The sequence below is a fragment of the Panthera onca genome, chromosome A2 (assembly GCF_046562875.1).
Source record: "Panthera onca isolate mPanOnc1 chromosome A2, mPanOnc1 haplotype 2, whole genome shotgun sequence".
Taxonomy (NCBI): domain Eukaryota; kingdom Metazoa; phylum Chordata; class Mammalia; order Carnivora; family Felidae; genus Panthera; species Panthera onca.
In genome coordinates, this window is record NC_138340.1 from 94,592,210 (window position 1) to 94,612,580 (window position 20,371).

Here is a 20,371-nt window from a genome sequence, read left to right on the forward strand (position 1 = left end):
GAATCATTTTTTATGCCTTTTTTTTATATTGATTGATAGCAACTGTAATGACCATAGGTTACATCTGGGTGCACAAGAGTCTAACTATGTGATGGTTATAAAAGTGGACTTTAAAAATTATTATGCAAATATCTGACTCTTATCTCAGATTTTATTGCTAAAAACTCCATGGGTCTGCTTAAGGATTAGGACATTTAGACTCTCTCCACCCACCATCAACCTCCATCTTCTCCAAGTTTGTAGTTCCTCCTCCCACCAATAAATGCCACTCTGGTCACATAGTGAAAAAGCCAGTTAATGAGTAAATTTATGAATGAAGTGAACTTTATAAAACAGAGAAAGATTTAGAAAAGGTTAAACATGACAGGAAGGGAAGATTGCCTTTATTTTTTCGCACTCTCTGATTGTGGCAGTAATGCTGGGACGTCACAGGTCGCTGCAAGTGGGGGAGAGCATACCAACATTGAGAGGCCACATTCAATCAGCAGTAATGTGCTTCAGATACTGTCATGGTTTGGATTCTTTTCAAGTCCGCCACTACGTGCCAGGTAGCACCGTAGGGCCTGAAGACACAGTTGTGAGCAAAGCAGATAAAACCTCTTTCCGTGTGGAGCTTATGTGCTAATGGAGAATCAGAGAGCAGGAAGCTTACAATTTGGTGTGGCTGGAGAAATGTGACCATGAAAAGCCACAGGTGATTCATAGGGGTGGGTTCTGGAAGGCCAAGGTGAGGAGTTAGGATTTTATTTGAAGTCTAAGAAGAAATCACTGAGCAGGGAAGGTTGTTGAGCAGAGAAGGAAGCTGATGTTCTATGTTTTCAAAAGGACCCACTGGCTACAAAACAGCACGGCCTATTGCACAGATGGAAAGGGGCCACACCTAAAAAGCATGAAGTCCTCTTGACTGGGAATTTTTGTCTACAGCTCTGGGTTGAGAAGGATCTGTAACGGAAAGCATGAGCTTGGGGGAAATTATTGTCACAGCAGTTAACAGTGATGCCATAGACATGGGGGATAGAGCTGACCAAGAATGTGTTTTGAAGTAAGCCATAGAAATGGCCCATGCTATAAAATAAAAATAAGAAACAGCCCAAAATCTTGATAATCACTAAAAAACATAATATAATGGTTCAGTTCCTCCCCAGGAGGCAGATCTGTGGGGGGAAATACCTTTATGAATTGTAAAAACCCATTTCAGTGCAAAGCAGGGACTATCTGTACTTATTTTCTCTGTATCTACTTGAAGAATTCCCCATGTATTTTCACTAGAGGGCATCAATAATGATAGAAATTAGCAGAGCGTCTAGAAAATGCCAAAGAAAATGTAATAAGATTACAATTTCAAGGAGAAATGAAGTTCTTCTGATTGCAGCCTTATCAAAACAAAACAAAACGAAATGGAATCCTAAGTAGACTGGTTTCATTACTCCCACTCTTGGAAGTTCATAAAATTCAGTTGGGGAATTATCCACACCTCATCTCACCAAAGTTGTCTGGAATGCCAGTCACCAAGTAAAGATTTCTCCATCTCTTTAACAATCCTACTGCCCACCCTCAAAGAACTAAAATCCTTGTATTCTGTCCAATGTGTGTCATTTGGTTAACATCATGTCTAAGAAGAGAACTAGAAATTTAGCCTACAAGTGAGATCAGAATCAAATGAAGATATGGATGATTTTCAAGGTACTGAAATAATTGTCATCTCCTTTAAAAAATAGAACACTTGAGTTGTTATAATGCCATTCACATTACCGTAAACCAGCCATACGCTTGTCATTGCTTTGTTGTTTTATGTTACTGCTTTGTTGTTTTATTGCTTTGTTGCTTTGATGTTTTATATTTATCCTGTTCACCATAATGCCAGCAAATGTATAACTAGAAATCTATGCATTGCAAAAGGTCCTCCATGTACCCTGACCCTGAACTTTTAAACATGTTTCCAGAAACTTTAAAACTCAAGATCTTAGGAAGGGAGACAGATAATTGGAAGTTCAGATCTAAAACAAGACAAATTGATTCCTATGTGCAAGTGGGGTCTGACCACAGTACCTTGAGTAGTTAACTGTGTCTCCAGGTAAGGAGTGGGACCCCACAGGTCTAAGCCTTGCACAGTTAACCATCCTGAGCAGTAATTCTACACAGCTGTGAGAGATTCATGACTAAGTGATTGAACCAAGGGTATGATGAAGGAAGGATTTTGTCTCCTCTGTCCCTGGGACTTTAGAAGTGCACAGAGAACAGTATGGTGCTCGTAATTTGAGAATTTGTGAAAAATTTTTAGCATTTGAGAATTCTTAGAAACACAGAATAATGACAGAACATCGAGGTGCTAGTTGATTGGTGATGCTATTTGCATTGTACAGTTTTTGACTGTTTGCCAAATGCTTTCATGTACATTCTCTCACGAGGTCATCAAAAGAGGGCCAAAGACAGGAAGATGCATGAAGCTGAAGCTCCGTGAGGAAAGCCCCACAAGGTAGCATGGGGCCAGAACCACACACAGCAGTCAATGCTGCCATGATAGGATTCAGAAAAAAAAAACACTGCTAAGTCAGTGCCAAACACAGACAAGTTGTCTGTTAATTGCTCATACCTGTGTGGTGAGCTGGGTTTCAGCTGATCTTGTCCTGGTTTTTTGCAGGGTTCTCCTCCAAGATAGATGCAGGTTGGGTTCTGGTCTTTCCACACATCTCTCATCCTCCTTGGAATGGCAGCTATGAAATAGTGCTCTTCCTGTGACAAGACAGGGAGAGCACAATGCCACAGACACATTTCAAACCTCCACTGTGTCAATACCACTGACATCCATTGTTCACGCCAAGTGTCATATCCATGGGGCAGAGACGCAAACCCCACACCTGAAGTAGGGGTGAAGAGAGGGACGAGAAGAAATATTTGCTGAATAATGATCTAATCTCCCATACTAGGGTTTATGACTACTAGGCTTATCAGCTACCCCTGACTAAAATAAGTGAATCAGCCTTGATTTGTTTAAAATGATGTTGATTTTAAAAACTTCTTCAAACCATTATCATATGGCTCCTGCAAGACAAATCCATGACTATGGAATAATAACTGTTCTCCTGGTATAGAGGTTAAAGGAAAGATCTTTATTTATTTATTTATGATGCAAGTAATATTTCACCCCCAAATATCCAAGTAAGGCATGATAGACTGACGACTAATAATTAGCTCAGTTGTAAGACCTGAGGAAATCTCCTTCACTTACACTTGTCCTTGAGACAGCGCTGTCAGAACATCTTTGTAGCGGACAGACAATGATAATGTTTGCAATGGAGATTATTAAGAAAGAACATACATGTGTACGTATGCAGATGCTTTCACCTCTAGAGCCAGCTTTGTAAATCCAACTAATAATCTCTCGATTGTTAAAAAGGACAATCGCTATTCTCTCAGAATACTAATCCTTGCTCTCCACTAGTGCATTAAAAATCACAGAATTACATGTAAGGATTTAGAAAAGTATTGAAGTGTCTGTGATTTTTATTCATTTCTTTAACTGTCACCTCAAGAGGGGTACTTTAGGAAAACTTGAGCATTTACCCTCCCTAGAGTAATACTGCTTTCAATATGCAGTATGTCTGCCTTGGGTAGGGATAACTTCATGATGCAAGAGGGTCAGTTTTTCAAGCATATCAATAATAGTTGTGATAGTAGTAGTAATAGCAAGTATTGAATGTTTATTGTGCTTCACTCTTATCAGCTCTTGAGATGCATTTCCTTATTGAACACTCACAGTAAATTTACAAAGTAGGTACTGTCACTACTCCCACCTGTGATAGAGAGAAACTGAGACACCAAAAGGTTGTTGTTGTTGTTGTTGTTGTTATGTTGTTAAGTGTTATGTCCAAGGTACTAGAACCTGGAAGACATTGTCTGGCATTTCCTATGAACACAAGACAGATATGCTCTCCTAGGCAAAAAGCTAATGCACTGACAGCATATGGAAAATGCAATGGGAGTGGGGAGAGTATTGTTTGTGTGCATGTTTTTTTTAAGACTTTTTTATAGCGCTTTTAGGTTCACAGCAAAACTGAGCAGAAGGTAGAGAGATTTTCCACATATACCGTGTCTGCACAAAGTCACAGCTTCCCAGCTTCCCTGTTATCCACAATCCCCCCATGAGAGTATTAAATCTGTTATAATCGATGAACCTACCTTGACACATCATTATAACCCAGAGTCCATCGTTTATGTTAAAGTTCACTCTTGGTGAACATTGTACATTCAACGGGTTTGGACAAATGTATAATGGCATGTATTCACTGTTACAGTATCCTATAGAATAATTTCACCCTGAAGAGTCCTCTGTGCATGGCCCACTCTTCCCTTCCTCTCCCCTAACCCTGGCAACCACTGATCTTTTTACAGTCTCTGTAGTTTTGCCTTTTCCAGAATGTCATATACTTGGAAGTGTGCATGTTTTGTATTGCTGGTTACAGAAGCTTTGATCTCTTTGTGCTGCTGCTGGCTTTGTGCATTGTTGAGGTCAAATGTCAAGTCTCTTCCAACAGAGACACAGAAAGGTGTTACGGTATAGTGGCTAAGAGCATGGACTCCACATCGAGACCGTCTGGGTTCAAATCCCAGCTCTGGGGGGTGCCTGGGTGGCCCAGTCGGTTAAGTGTCTGACTCTTCAGCTCAGGTCATGATGTCATGATTTTGTGGGTTAGAGCCCCACATTGGGCTTCGTGCTGATGGTGTGGAGTCTGCTTGGGATTCTCTCTCTCCCTCTCTCTCTCTCTCTGCCCCTCCCCACTCATTCTCTCTCTCTCTCTCTCTCCCTCTCTCTCTCTCTCTCTCTCAGTAAGTAAACTTAAAAAAATCCCAGTTCTACTATTTGTGAGCTGTGTAACATGGACATGGCGCCCGGTGTCTTGCTACCTCAGTTTCTCTATGTGTAAAATGGAGGTAACCATAGCCCCTCCCCCATAGTGTTGGCATGAAGACTAAAGTGAATTCCTATTTGCAAACTACTTAATATACAAAAAATGTTTGCTAAATATCAAATAGGAGGCTTGGGTATCCCGGCTCTTCAGTAACAAACAGTAAGTAGACTGGGAGCAGAGTCCTGGTTCCTCTTCTGCCACTAGTCTGCATCATGGCCTCAGGCCACTCAACCTTTCCAACCTCAGTTTACTCATACATACAATGAAGCAGTTAGACTACCTGATTGCTCACACTGCCTGGGGGAGGTGCTGAGTGCCCTCCCTTTCTCCCTTAGGAGAGTTTAGATGGAGGTGTGAGTGGGGACCCATGGAGAGTAAGATGCAAAACCTTTCTTTTCCTTTCTTTTCTGGGAGCTGTAGAGATATGTTCTTATTTATGAATAGTACACTGTAGACTTTCATATGATTAAACTTTTATGGTTAAACTTTACTTCTCTAGAGAAAAACAGTGTATGGGAAGGGAAGCGTTCCATGACTTTTAGGTTGGATAGTTTGAAGACCGTCAGGGAATACGCACTCACAAAGCCACATTTGTGTGTGTGTTAGAAAAGCCAAGACAGGGGCGCCTGGGTGGCTCAGTCGGTTAAGCATCCGACTTCAACTCGGGTCACGATCTCGCGGTCCATGAATTCGAGCCCCGCGTCAGGCTCTGGGCTGATGGCTCGGAGCCTGGAGCCTGCTTCAGATTCTGTGTCTCCCTCTCTCTCTCTGCCCCTCCCCCGTTCATGCTCTGTCTCTCTCTGTCTCAAAAATAAGTAAACGTTAAAAAAAAAAAAAAGAAAAGCCAAGACATGAGAAGTAAAAATATTTAATGAATATAGTAGAACGTTTGTTTCCGAAAGTTGCTCAGAGATTACTTATTTTAAAACTCACCCTGTTAGGAATTAAAAGCTGATCTGCTGCAGCCAGGGTGGGTCAGAGTGCTTCAGTCTCCTCTGTCTACTTCTGAGGGTGACTGCTCAGCATTTTGAGATAGCCCTCTGGGTGACAGAGACAGTGGAGTTCTGTTCAGCATTAATATGTCATGTCACAACCTCTGATTGATAACACTGGAGCTGTATCAAATCTCAGTCATTATGTACTTTGGGGATATCACGTGTGTTAAAACTGAATTGCAGTTGTGCAAACATACACATTATTTCTAAACTGTCCATTTGGGTCACTCTGCTTTTTTGGAGTTGAAATATTTAAAATCCCCTTATTTTGCAACAAGTTTAGCCCTCTCTGTCTGGGGTAAACTTTCATCTTCTGTGCAGGAGTGCTGCTTTACTTCTGTTCTAAGAGCTGTAGATAGATAGTTTAAACCCGACTTTTCTATGTCCTGATAGGACTATCAACTGAAATGTTCAGCACTGGCTCAGTTTTCCTAATAAAAGAAAGTAAAGTGCATGAAAATTCTTGCACATACTTGTAAATACAGTTTTCTTTTATTGATGATCCATTAGTATCAGTCCCATGTTTTACTGTGGGCTTCTTATGATGACACGTTTTGTGCATTACTATATGTCCACAGTGCTAGAACAGGCCCTGGCAGACAGTAGGCACATGATAAATATTTGTAGAATAAATGAGAGAAAGAAAGAATACTCATGCCTCCTATCCTAAAGGACTTAAGAATATTATATGTTACATCAACAAATAATAAGAGTGATTGAAATGTCACCAGAGTGGGGGCACCTGGATGGCTCAGTCGTTAAGCATCCGACTTTAGCTCAAATCATGATCTCAAGGTTTGTGAGTTCGAGCCCCGTGACAGGATCTGTGCTGACAGCTCAGAGCCTGGAGCCTGCTTCGGATTCTGTGTCTCCCTCTCTCTCTGCCCCTTCTCTGCTCACACTCTCTCTCTCAAAAATAAATGAACGTTAAAAAAAAATAAAAATGAAATGTTACCAGAGTGATTCATAACTGTGTTCATTGTTCACCTTCTAAAGAACCAGAGCCTTTTTGCCTCACCGAAATAATCCTAAAAAAGGCCTCAGGTTCACCACCTCTTCCAGGTAGTAGGATGGCCACAGTTCTTCGATGAAATTACTGCTACTTTCTTACAAGCTCAGTAAGAAAGAGTAAATGTATCTGTTAAAGTATAAAATAATCCTAAAAGATTTAAATTGCGAATGTTTGCATTTAGAGGAGTTAATTATCTAGTACATCCAACATTTCCTGTGGCATTTTGGACATACTCATTTTTATATTAACTTATAAAAGACTTATTCTATGGTGTTATTTACATTGGATGATATAAAATCTGTTTGCAAAAGATAAACTAAAGTTTTAGACTTTTTAAGATCTCTTCTTATTGCTGCCCCTCCCCCCAAAAAGAAAGAAAAGTGTTGGTTTACAAACCCTGATTTCACCTCTCAAGTCCTTTGAACATACTTGAGGTTTTTAACTGGCTGGTTGATTTAACTATTTACTCATATGCTTTCTTGTTATTGAAGTTAAAAACACAGCAGTATCCCTTAAGATACAAAACAAATAAACATAAAACTAGTGAGAAAGAAATGAGGGGAAAAATTAATTGAAATTATTTTCCCGATGTCTACAGTACATACCTATAGCAAATGAGTAAATTCCAATTTAGGTTTTCTCTTCCTGTGGGTTAAAATATGCTTTCATAATGCCTCAAGCTATTGCAGATTTGGCTCTTTAGAGCTGGGAAACTAGAATGCGTGTCATTGTTCTCCAGTTGTTTTCCTGTGGAATTTCAACAAATTGCGGCAGTTTGAGGGAAAACCTTTCCAGTTTTCTGTCTTCTCACCCCCATCATATCGCATAGCAAGTGATTTCTTCTGTGCCCCAGCTCTCCTCCCTGGTCTCCCACTGTGTGTGATCATCCTCCGCAGTGTCCCTGCAATAAGACGAGAAGGTGAAAATCAGCCTGCAGGTTTAAATTAATTGCACTCCTCAGTTATGCTCAGAGTTAGCCAATGCTTTAAATCACAACATTCTAAACTTCTAGTTTAAGCATAATTGGAAAGAGAAAGCTGACATTAAAGTGGTAACTGACAGAGTAAACTTAAAGCAGAACAGTGTAAAACACTCATATGCAAATAACTGTGAATCATCTGATAAAATTATTCAGAGGCAGTCGAATATTTTATTAAACATACCTGTTAGTGATTTGGAGCACTGATTTCAGCACCTTTTTGTTTTTAAAACTTGCATGACTAATTATGTTGTGTTTGTTCTAATGGAACATTACTTTTATTCATAATGGAAATCGTTTTTAAAATCTAATTTTTTCATGTAATGATAAATGTAATGCATGTTCACGGCAAAAAAAAAATGTGAGCGAACCCTCCATTTGAAATTGTGTACTTTGGCAGTTAAGATCTGAGAGGCATTGGATACAAGAGAGCAGCTTCTGTGTTTTAGTGGGGCTAGCTTCAGATATTTGAGTTTATCCTGCCTTCATTTGGAAAAGAAACAGTGGCTCTGCCTCTGGGCTCCCAAGGGACTATGTCCATATCCACATTGCAGCACTGTTCACCCTGTGTTTGTAATTCTTTATTTGCGTTTCTGTGCCACTGATCTAAAACCAGGACTTACTCATTTCTGTGTCCAGTGCAGCTCCTGGTATCCAGGCAGGTGCCCAGGTAACATTTGCTAAAAGAATTGAGTCTATGTGAACAGTGATGGAAGGTAGACGTAGGAACACTTCATTCTTCCTTATTTTTTCTTCTTTCATATGGCATATTTCAATTTTGGCTCTTTTATGCATTGCTAAATCTGACATATTGTACTTCTGAAAAAATTTTCTATTAGCGTATCCTGTCAAACTCTAAATAGAGGCAATTCTTAGAACTAATATTTATGTGCAGTCATTAATTGCAAGACTAATAATTTACTTGTAAATGCAGGATTGTATTAATTTTATCTGTAATGGAATTCTTGTTCCTCCTGAAATCATAGCAAATTATTTAAATTACTTTGTGGGGAGTACAAAGTTAAGGAGATCAAATTTGTTTTACAAGAACATGTGATGTAATTAATTTTTAAAATATATCTTGCTTTTTTAATACCAGACTTTAGATAATAATAATTTTTTAAAGACTTTATAAAAAGAACTGTTCTCCCCATTTCTCCTTTCTTTGTCAGTTAATCCTCAAACCTAGAATATGCCTTTAAATTTCTGCTCTACACCAACTGGCTGAATTATGTTGTGACTTTATAATACAGTCTAGTGGAGAATAAACTCAGGCATTAGATGATCTTTTGAGACATATAAATATATAATTGTTGGTGAGCACTTTCACCTAGAGCTTTAGAACAATAGATATTTGTAACAAGGCCTGATCTTCAGCGAATGCACACCATTATAGCATAATGACTAGTTTCTGCACTGATTGGTCAGTGCCCATGCCTTGCAGGTTATTAAATATTTTAACATTTATCCCTGCTTGAATGATGACTCTGAAACTCCATGAAAACTAAGTACCTTCTGAATCAGCCTGGAAAGATTAATGTATTCTCAGGGTAATATTTGAGTTGAATATGAAATTCTAAATCTTTGAAACCTGGAAATTGAAGATCAGTAAATGCTCTATAGTCATCTTAACTCCTACTTTTCTATCATACCCTATACCCAATTCATCAATAAATCTTATTGCTCTGCCTTTTAATGAGTTGCAGACTGACCCCTTCTCACTGCAGGCATTCTGTTACTATAACCCAAAGCACATCAACTCTCTCCCATACAGTTGTAATAAACTTTTTTTGGTCTTCCTGCTTCCACCCTCACTTTCGATAGTATATTTTCCAAAGAAGAGCCAGAATGGTCCTTAAAAAATGTCTAGATAGTGTCCCTCAGGCCACAATGGCTCTATGTGAGCCAGTCTTCTGCCCTTGGGCACCTTCTCTGTCTCAGCCTCCGCTTGCCTCTCCTACACTGTCTGCTCCAGCCACCTGTCCCGCAGACCCACTCCAGCCTTGCATGTCCTGGCTGGAATATGAACTACCTGCTTGCATGTAGGTTTTCTGTGTGGTTCCCTTCTATATCCTCAGCCCCAAGAAGTACACCAAGGACACAGTAGTTGCTCAATAAATAGTAGTTGAACTAATGAATCATTGCTTCCAGTCATTCCATTTCGATAAACTCTGTGTTTAGAAATAGGAGGCTGAGGGGCGCCTGGGTGGCTGTCAGTTAAACATCTGACTCTTGGTTTTGGTTCAAGTCATGATCTTACAGTTTGTGAGTTCGAGCCCTGCACTGGGCTCTGTGCTGAAAGTGCAGAGCCTGCTTGGAATTTCTCTTGCCCCTCTCCGACATGTCCTTGTTCTCTCTTTCCCTCTCTCTCTCTCTCTCTCTCTCTCTCTCTCAAAAAATAAATAAATAAACATTAAAAAAATAGTAAGCTGAGTATGTTCTTAAATTTATTTTTGTTCTTCTTATCAAATGGTTGTTCTTACACAGGAAACATACCGTCCCAAAGCAATATCAACCATTTACATTATCTCCTTTAAAATCTTGTAATTAAAAGCAGACAACACTGAAAAAAGATACCAACCAATATTAAGCAAAATTAAGCCTTTAGGTATTCAATTTTTAAAAAGAAACAGGATCAATATGAAAAAGAAACCATTTAATTTTATTGGAGGACATACACACAAATCCTGTCTAAATGAAAAGACATACCATATTAATATATACAAAGATTTTATGTCATTCTTTTCAGATAAATATATATTTTAATGAAACTCCAACCAGATTTCCAATGGGAACTTTATTTTGTTGACTATTTTGTTTGAAACTCCCCTTCCCTCATCACCTGATCTAAAGTGTCCCTCTCATACTGGTCAGTCTACATTATATCTCCTTGTTTTACTTTGCAGAACACTTTTTTCCCCAGTTTCATTGAGATATAATTGACATATAGCATTGTGCAAGTTTAAGGTGTGATTTTATATATATTCATATACATATATATATGTATATATACGATGAATATACATATATATATATGTATATTACAAGATGATACCACAGTAAGTTTAATTCACACATCCATCACTTCACATAATTACGATCTTTGTGTGTCTGTGGTGAGAACTTTATTTTTAATGTTTATTTTTGAGAGAGAGAGAGAGAAAGAGCATGCACATGAGAGAGGGGCAGAGAAAGAGGGAGAGAGAGAGAGTCCCAAGACCGAATCCTGCAGAGTCCAACGCAGGGCTGGATCTCATGAATCATGAGATCATGACCTGAGCCAAAGTCAAGAGTCGCACTTAACCAACTGAGTCACCCAGTCTCCCCACTGTGGTGAGAACTTTTAAGATCTACTCTCTTGGCAAGTTTTAAATATACAATGCAATATTGTTAACTAAAATCACTATGCTTTCCATTAAGTCCCCAGAATTTATCCATTTTATGACTGGAAATTTATACCCTTTGACTGCTTTTCATCTGTTTCTCTACCTCACGCCCCTTGCCACTGTCAACCGCCAGTCTGTTCTCTTTTATGAGTTTAGGGGTTTTTTTAGATTCCACATATAAGTGAGATCATACAGTATTTGTCTTTCTTTGATTTATTTCACTTAGCATAATGCCCTCAGGTCCATTCATGTTGTCACAAATATCAGAATTTCCTTTATTTTTATGGCTGAATAATATCCATTGTGTGTGAATGTACAGGTACACATTTTTTTTCATCCATTCATTCATCAGTGGGCACTTAGGTTGTTACCATATCTTGGCTGTTGTGAATAATGTTGCAGTAAACATAAGAGTGCAGAAATCTCTTCTAATCATTTCATTTCCTTCAGATACATACCCAGAGGTGGAATTGCTGGATCATATGGTAGTTCTCTTTTTAATTTTTTGAGGAACCTTCATACTGTAAAGTGGCTGCACCAGTTTACATTCCCACCAACAGTATATAAACATTCCCCATTCTCCACATTCTCTCCAGCACTTGTTATTCTGGTGTTTTGATAATTGCCATGCTAGCTTGTGTGATGTGATATGTCATTGTGGTTTTGATTCACATTTCCCTGAAGATTAGTAATGTTGAGCACTTTTTCATGTACTTGTTGGCCAGTTGAATATCTTCCTTGGAAAAATGTCTTTTCAGGTCCTTTGCCCACCTCTTAATTAGATTATTTGTTTGTTTTTGTTTTTGTTTTTGTTTTTTGCTATTGAGTTATATGAGTTCTTTATATAATTTGCATATTAACTTCTTATCAGATATGTGGTTTGCAAATATTTTCTCCCATTCTGTAGGTTACCTTTTCGTTTTGTTGATGGTTTCTTTTGCTGTGCAGAAGGTTTTTACTTTGTTGTGGTCTCACTTGTTTATTTTTGCTTTTGTTGCTTGTGCTTTGGGTGTCGTATCCATAAAGTGCCTAGGAGCTTTTTCCCTATGTTTTCATCTCTACTTTCAGGTCTTAAATGTAAGTCTTTAATGCTTTTTGAGTTAATTTTTATGCATGGTTTAAATAGGGGTCCAGTTTCATTCTTTTGCATGTGAATATCCATTTTTCCCAGTACCATTTATTGAAGAGATTATCTTTCCTCCATTAAGTATTTTGGCTCCCTTGTCAAATATAAGTTGACCATAGAGCACAAGTTTAATTCTGGACTTTCATTTTTGTTCTGTTAGTCTATGTGTCTGTCTTTATGCTACTACTGTACTGTTTTGATTACTGTAAGTTTGTAAGATAGTTTTAAATCATAAAGTGCAATTACTCTAGCTTTGTTCTTTATTCTCAAGATTACTTTGACTATTTGGGGTCTTTTGTGGTTCCATACACATTTTAGGACTATTTTGTTTATGTTTTTGTTTTTATTAAAAAATAGTAAAATAGTATTCTAATAGTATAGTATTAGACCTTAGGTGATGTTGGGTAATATGAACCTTTTATGATATTATTTCTTCCAATCCATAAACACAGGATTCCTTTACATTTATTTATGTCTTCAATCTCTTTCATCAGTATTTTAGTAATTTTCAGTGTACAGATCTTTTACCTCCTTGGTTAAAATTATTCCTAGGCATTTCATGTTTTTGATGCTGTTATAAATGCAACTGTTTTATTTATTTCTTTTTCAGATAATTCAGTATTATTATATAGAAACACAACTGACTTTTATGTATTGATTTTGTGTTCTGCAACTTTACTGGATTTGTTTATTCTAATGTTTTTTTGGTAGAGTCTTTAAGATGTTATCTGTGTAAAATCAGGTCATCTAGAAACAGAGACAGTCTTACTACTTCCTTTCCACTTCAGATGCCTTTTATTTCTTTTTCTTTCTTTCTTTCTTTCTTCCTTTTTTTTTCCTGATTGCTCATGATCAGACTTTTAGTAGCATGTTGAATAGGAATGCTGAGAGTGGGTATCCTTGTATTATTCCTGATTTTAGAAGAAAAGCTTTCTACTTTCCCTGATTGAGAATGAGGACTTGTCATATACGGCCTTTTCTATATTGGGGTATATTCCTTCTAGACCCAGTTTGTTAAGAGTTTTTATCATGAATAGATGTTGAATTTTGTCAAGTGCTTTTCCTGCATCTGTTGAGATAATAATATGATTTTTATTTTTTATATTCTATTAATGTATATCACATTGATTCATTTGCATATATGAAACCATCCTTGCATTCCAGGGATGCATAATATAGAGGCACATTTTTTCATTGCTGGTAGGAATATGAAAAGTAGTATGTCAGCATCTATTAAAACGTAAAATGTGCATACCAGTTGTCAAGCTGTTCTATATGGAGAAATCTGTCTTGGGGCGCCTGGGTGGCTCAGTCGGTTAGGCGTCCGACTTCGGCTCAGGTCATGATCTGTGGTCAGTGCGTTCGAGCCCCGCGTCGGGCTCTGTGCTGACAGCTCAGAGCCTGGAGCCTGTTTCAGATTCTGTGTCTCCCTCTCTCTGACCCTCCCCTGTTCATGCTCTGTCTCTCTCTGTCTCAAAAATAAACATTAAAAAATTAAAAAAAAAAAGAAATCTGTCTTATAAAAATGAAAACATTAGTATACAGAGGTAGATGTGCAAGGATATTTTTTGAAGCATTGTTTTTAAGGGAAAAGGAACTGGAAGCTACCAAATTTTCCTCAGTAGGAGAATGGTCAAAAACTATGGTACTTCTATCCTGTGTAATATTATACAGTTTTAAAACAAGTATTACATCTATTTTCTTTATTTAAAGGACTGTTTGCTCTATATTATTAAGTACCTTAAAAAATTCAGAGAATGTTTACTGTGCAATCCATTTTAAAATTAAAATAGTACATATATTTGTGTGTATATATGGGTTTGTGTTTATAAACATAAAGAAATATGTGGAAAGAAAATACCCAAGCCATTAACAATTGCTGTATTTTCAGGAGTCAAAAACAAGGAGCAGGAGGGGTGCCTGGGTGACTCAGTCGGTTAAGCATCTGACTTTGGCTCAGGTCATGATCTCACGGCTTGTGAGTTCAAGCCTCGTGTCAGACTCTGTGCTGACAGCTCGGAGCCTGGAGCCTGCTTCAGATTCTGTGTCTCTCCCTCTCTCTGCCCCTCCCCTGCTCACACTCTGTCTCTCTCAAAAATAAATAAACATTAAAAAAATTATTAAAAAAATAATAAGGAGCAGGAGAGGTGTGTGCTACTTTATTGTTTAACATGGTAAAACATATTACATCTTAATTTAAAAATATAATAAAGATGATTCAATGATGAATGTAAATATACATTATAGGACATTAGTAGTTTGACTTTGAGCATGTATAAATACCAAGTAGTGTAAGAAAGGAGAACCAGCACTACTGTATTTGGTTAGAGATGTCTTCATAGTGAAAACAGTGGCTCTCACTTCACTGATGTGTCAAAGTTCTTCAAACTACTTACAGTTTGGAGGTTTGGAATTTGTGTTTCTTTTTCAACTCAATTAAAACTTAGTTATTCTCAGAAATAATTACTAGGAAACAGATTATTAAATAAATCACCCTACACATAAGAAAACAATGCTTCATATTTACAATGTTAAGATTTTCCTGTTTTATTCTTCGTAACTGCCTGATCTAGAGATGAAGATGTAGTGTGGCTAGTGGACTCATCACTAAATCAGACGCTATCTTTATAAAAGTTGAGCTTTTTTAAAAAACATATTTGCAAATTATACATCGGAAACAAAGATTGTTTATCATCTTTCTTTTTTATTTCAGAACGCTTTACCCTGTACAGCTCTAAAAACCTTAGGCAAGCGTGGAATAAGTAAGTCCATATACCGTTTATGCTTGTTTTCTCTCTCTTTTTCTCTCAGTCCCTCTCTCAATTTCTAAAGTCTCCAAATAAGTTTGTCTTGACATTTGTTTCATTTGTTCATCCAAATATCCATTTCTCCATTCATTTAACCATTAAACAGTTGTTAAGGCATAACTATGCACCAGCCGCCATGTTCAGCCTAAGCCAATGCTGTTATATATGAGTTTGGGTTCTGAGAGCAACGTGGCATTGCTTCGAAATGATAAATCCTAAAATTCACTGGGTTCAGTCTTCTTGTAACTAAATTCAAGAAATATTTTAGCATCAGCAAAATAGCATTTAAGTGCAATTTAATGACTGATTCTAATCTAAATAATGTTGGTGAACACCTGTGAGCGAGATAAAATTGATCTTTCACATTTTTTCAGTTTATCTATTGTTCCCCTAGGCCTTCTTAGAAAACTAAGTACCTATATTGCTTGAAATGTATGTCATCTGTTTATTTGATTTCTGTTCTCTCATCTGATCTTGTTGAAATAGTTTTATTTATTGGTTTTGAAATTTGATGAAATCTGAAGATCTGAGTTTCTCAAGTTAATCATAGGTCTTTTATTGCAAGCCAACCTGTTAGTAAACCATTGAAAGTTGGAAAGCAGAGTAATTGAGTCACTCTTGTTAGTTGTGGATATCATATTTCAAGCATTATGCTGGGGAAAAAGTAACTGGAACTGCTTTGATTTAAAAATTTTTACAGTGTCATAACAAAATTTTGTCTTTGGGGACTTCAGTATTATTGCCTTAGTTTTTACTGTTATGACATATTTAATTTTAGACACCATCAATTATAAAAATAAAAAAATAAGAAAAAACCTTTTTATAATAAAAATGCCTTTAATCGGTGTTGTCAGTAGATACAGTGGACAGCTTATTGTAAGGGAACTCATGGAATGAGTACGTGAAACTCTGCAGTGGTTTATTTGAAAGATTTGGCAGTTTATTTTTATTAAATCCATCTTAGAAGAGCGCTGGGATAATTATTTTTGTCTAACACAAGGCTTTGCATTTGCCATTTGAAGAGTTAGTTCTTATTATGTGTAGAGTCTCCTCTGGGAGGCATGCCGTCTTCTGGGAACATTCTGTGTGTGTTCCTCACTCTTTTGCCCTTCCACCTCCCCCTCTTTACTGATCAGCAGTCTAACATTTTAATTAAGTGCTTTCATACACCAGATAATATATACAGTATACAGTTCCTACCTTAATTAAATGATCAAACACATTCTCTCATATTGCTCAAAAAGTTTTGTCCAACCAGGTAACCATTGTATGAGACAATCTTTTATAAAGCAATTGAATTTCTAACCCCATCTTTGAAGTGACAGGAATATCTGCCGAATGTACACGTAGCGTTTGTGGCGGATAGCCTTCAATTTAGAGAACCTCCATTTCCTTCCATCAGAGGGACAAAGCTAGAATGACCTCCAAATTGCCCAGGAAAATAAATGGCAGATCTTATCCACTTAGAATCATCTACAAAAGATGGGAGAGGGGTGTCTGTAGACAATGCTGAAGGATATTTCTTCCGCCATCCCCTTGTGGTTATGACCCCATTCATTTCCACATGGCGCATTTCAGTCGTTCATTTTTGTGACTTGTATTCAGCACCACCTGCCATCACAAACAGTCTAGCATGCATGCCCAGGTGAAGGGCCTTTCTCATTCTGCCTTCAATAGTCACTAGTGAGATGCCTCTCAGAGAAGGTACTTCTAGCCATTTACATTACTCTACTCTGGGAGAAATGAGGTAAAAGAAAAGTAAAATTGAAATAGTATTCAAGCTTTGCATTGCTTCACTTCATTCTGACCACCTAAGACTTGATACTCCCTTTTCTCTGAGAGTTGTTCATGTTATAACAAAAGTAGTTAATTTCATTGATGGAAATCAGGATGTAGAATGCTCTGGTATTGACATTTTAGACATTTTAAAAACTATGTGCATCATGCACAATCTCCTTTAAATTTTTCTTAAAAGATGCTAGGTATTTTCTTAATAGATGCTTTTATTCTTAACAGCAAGTAAGAATTCTTCAGAATACGATTTTTCACAAAATAAGAAAACAGTTTTCTCTTTAAGATATAACTTCAGGGATATTTATTAATTGCATTTTCTATAGGATTTTTTATAGGATTTATAATTTTTCTACCAAAGCCAGGGTCTGAAATACTGAAGGAGAGGCGCCTGGGTGGCTCAGTCGGTTGAGCATCCGACTCTTGTTTTCCACTCAGGTCATAATCTGTCTCACTGTTCATGGGTTCGAGCTCCATGTGGGGCTCTGAGCTGTCATTGGAACCTGCTTGGGATTCTCTCTGTCTCTGCCTCTCCCCTGGTCATGCACTCACTCTCTTGCTTTTCCTTTTCTCTCAAAAACAAATTAATAAAACTTAAATTATTTTTAATAAAAAAATAAAATACTGAAGGAAATCTTACATTTTCATGTAAAGTCTTTTTAATGAGCTGGTAGAATTATAGTTAATGTTTTTCTTTTAATCTCTAACATCACATATGCTTTTTAAAAAGAAATTACAAAAGCATTTAATAAACTGGGTCCTACCCTTAGATTACTTTTAAAACATGTTAGGGAAACTATTAAAAGCTGTTAGCTTGAGGTAAGATTTTTAAATTATAAACATAATTTGTTTAGAATCAAGCTATTTTTTAAGTCCCCATAAGTCTTATTTTTTGTTGCCTTAAGGAGTTATTTCAAAAAACACTAAGTATGGGGCGCCTGGGTGGCTCGGTCGGTTGAGCGTCTGACTTCAGCTCAGGTCATGATCTCACAGACCGTGAGTTCGAGCCCCGCATCGGGCTCTGGGCTGATGGCTCAGAGCCTGGAGCCTGCTTCCGATTCTGTGTTTCCCTCTCTGTCTGCCCTTCCCCTGTTCATGCTCTGTCTCTCTCTGTCTCAAAAATAAAACGTATAAAAAAAAAAATTAAAAAAAAAACACTAAGTAATAAAATATCACGAAAAATGTTATAAAAATACTACTTTCTGGTATCCCAGTGTTACCTACTGAATCCTTAGAGCCAAGCAATAGCCTCTAGCCTATTAAAACCCAATGAAATTTACAGAAAACTGAAAATTCAGAGACATTAATTTGTTATTGATTCTTCATCCAAATGGACTTGCGACCTTGCAACCATCATAGACATTTCAACATCCCTCACTTCGGAATGAGCTCTAAGTTCAGAAGAACTGCATTTAAAGACTCGTAAGCAAGTGCTGGCTTTCTCCATCACTACAAACGAATTTGCTTGTCTACAAGCACAATTACGAAACGAGCTATTGGTAAATTCTCGTATATAGCAGTAATAGGTTCAAAATAAAGGAAACTAATTTGCAAGAACTAATTTGAATTCAATTTAGATGGGTTAATAGAAGACGGGTAGGTTAATATAAAAAAGTAAGTCACTGCTTAAAATTAAATAGCAATGTATTTAAAAATACATATTAACTCAGCTATTAAAGCTAGTGGATCTGTTAACCTGCCTAAAAGAGTAATAATTTCTTGAGAAATGAATCCTTGAATCTCTTTGAACAGCTGTAACAAGTGACCCAGTTTATTTGGGGGCCAAGCCTGCCCTAGGTAATGCCAATACAATTCCCTGCTGACTTCGTTTATACCAGTAACCATGGGCATAATTTTATCCTTTGAAGGATTTTTTTAAGTATTCTGGGGAAACAATGCAATAATGGGAGAAAAATATCAAAAGATGCAGCAGATATCTAAACTCAAAAGGATAATATAAAGAAGAAATCTTAATTACAGGATTGAGATTAATAAATATATATTAATAAAGAAAAGAAAGTACTTTTATTCCCCTATATTGGACATGCATGAGTTGCGTGGGCTCTTCCTGTTTAAAAGGGGATTTTGGATTAAAGGGAGATAAATCTTAATTTTATATAAATACATGTACTGTTTTCTGACCTCCTTCAAAACATTCCATTTTATTTCATTGGAGTTATAAAACTCTCCCTATTTTTGTTCCAAATCTCTCTATTTAGAGTTGTCTGACATTGGCATGTATATGCAATCAACCAAGAATTTCAGCCACTTAAAAGATCTTTTATTATTTTGGCTGGAGAAGCAGCCTTAGTATATGCTCTCCAGCAATGTTAAGGGTAGGATTCCAGGAACACATTTGCTTGTTTTGGAACTTTTTAACAGCTGAACAATTTGGGGGGTTTGAACGGAGCAAAAAGAGAACCCAAGATAAACCACCCTGTCACAGAAGACATATTTGGAAAGAACAGCTCATGGTTGATAAAGCAATACGTGTCCACAGACTCGAATAGGTGTAGGGCAACCTCATCCTGCTCTCTCCACCTACGTGCTCTGGTTCGATTTATAATCCTCCTTGATAGGTAGGTCCAACTGAATTTCTCCTCTAAGAATTGAAAGCATTGATTCTTTAAAATGCGTAATAAGTACAGAGTCATTGTTATGAAGCTCCCTTAGTGGAAATGCAAAGATAGACAAGAAGACATTGACCTGCATATATCTGAATGCACCAACAGTGACAAACCCTGACTTAGAAGATTGAAGTGTTTCCTAACTTTGTATTCTTGAACTTTCCTTGAATACGTTCTCTCATTCAATGGTTAACTTTCAGAACATATTTTATAGATGACTTGCTAGATCCATGTTACATGTGCATAAAACATAGTCTTTAAAATAATATTTAAAAGAAAAATGTAAACTTCTCTCTAATTTATGTTGCTGATTCCCTGTTTTTCTTATGGCAACATCTGACTATGTTCAGTTAAGATTTAAATCAGTGCCTTCTCAAGAAACCAGAAGCCCTCTTTTTCTACTCTGCCTTATTGTTCTAAGTTGATCTGAAATTTTCCAAAATAAGAATATATTGCAAAGCAAGTTAGAACTTTCCATTTCTGTACCAGCTTAACTGTGTGAGAGGAACATAAGAATGGCTTTTGGCACTAGGAGGAGCAGTTGAGCTGAGCCAGATTCTGAAGTCCGTCCTCCACTTCCACATTTTTTTTTCATTGTTGATCATTTTTGTTATAAGTCTATTTACTTCAAAGTAACAGTTTTAATTTATTTAGTGCCTGGAGATTTCTTCCCCCAGTATTTCCAAAGAAATTATTCTGTACATTATCAATGCACTTTTTTTAGGCCTGGATATATTG

The 20,371-nt window shown here is 37.1% G+C and overlaps 1 protein-coding gene across 6 annotated transcripts in view; it reads left to right on the top strand.

The window, feature by feature from the left end:
- The window catches only part of CDK14 (cyclin dependent kinase 14), a 614,333-nt gene that overhangs the window by 455,923 nt on the left and 138,039 nt on the right, over positions 1–20,371 (top strand). For all 6 annotated transcript variants that reach the window (XM_060633845.3, XM_060633844.3, XM_060633843.3 and 3 more), the window contains one exon: positions 15,122–15,170. In XM_060633845.3, coding sequence (XP_060489828.1) covers positions 15,122–15,170 — 49 coding nt within the window. The remainder of the gene's footprint in view (positions 1–15,121; positions 15,171–20,371) is intronic.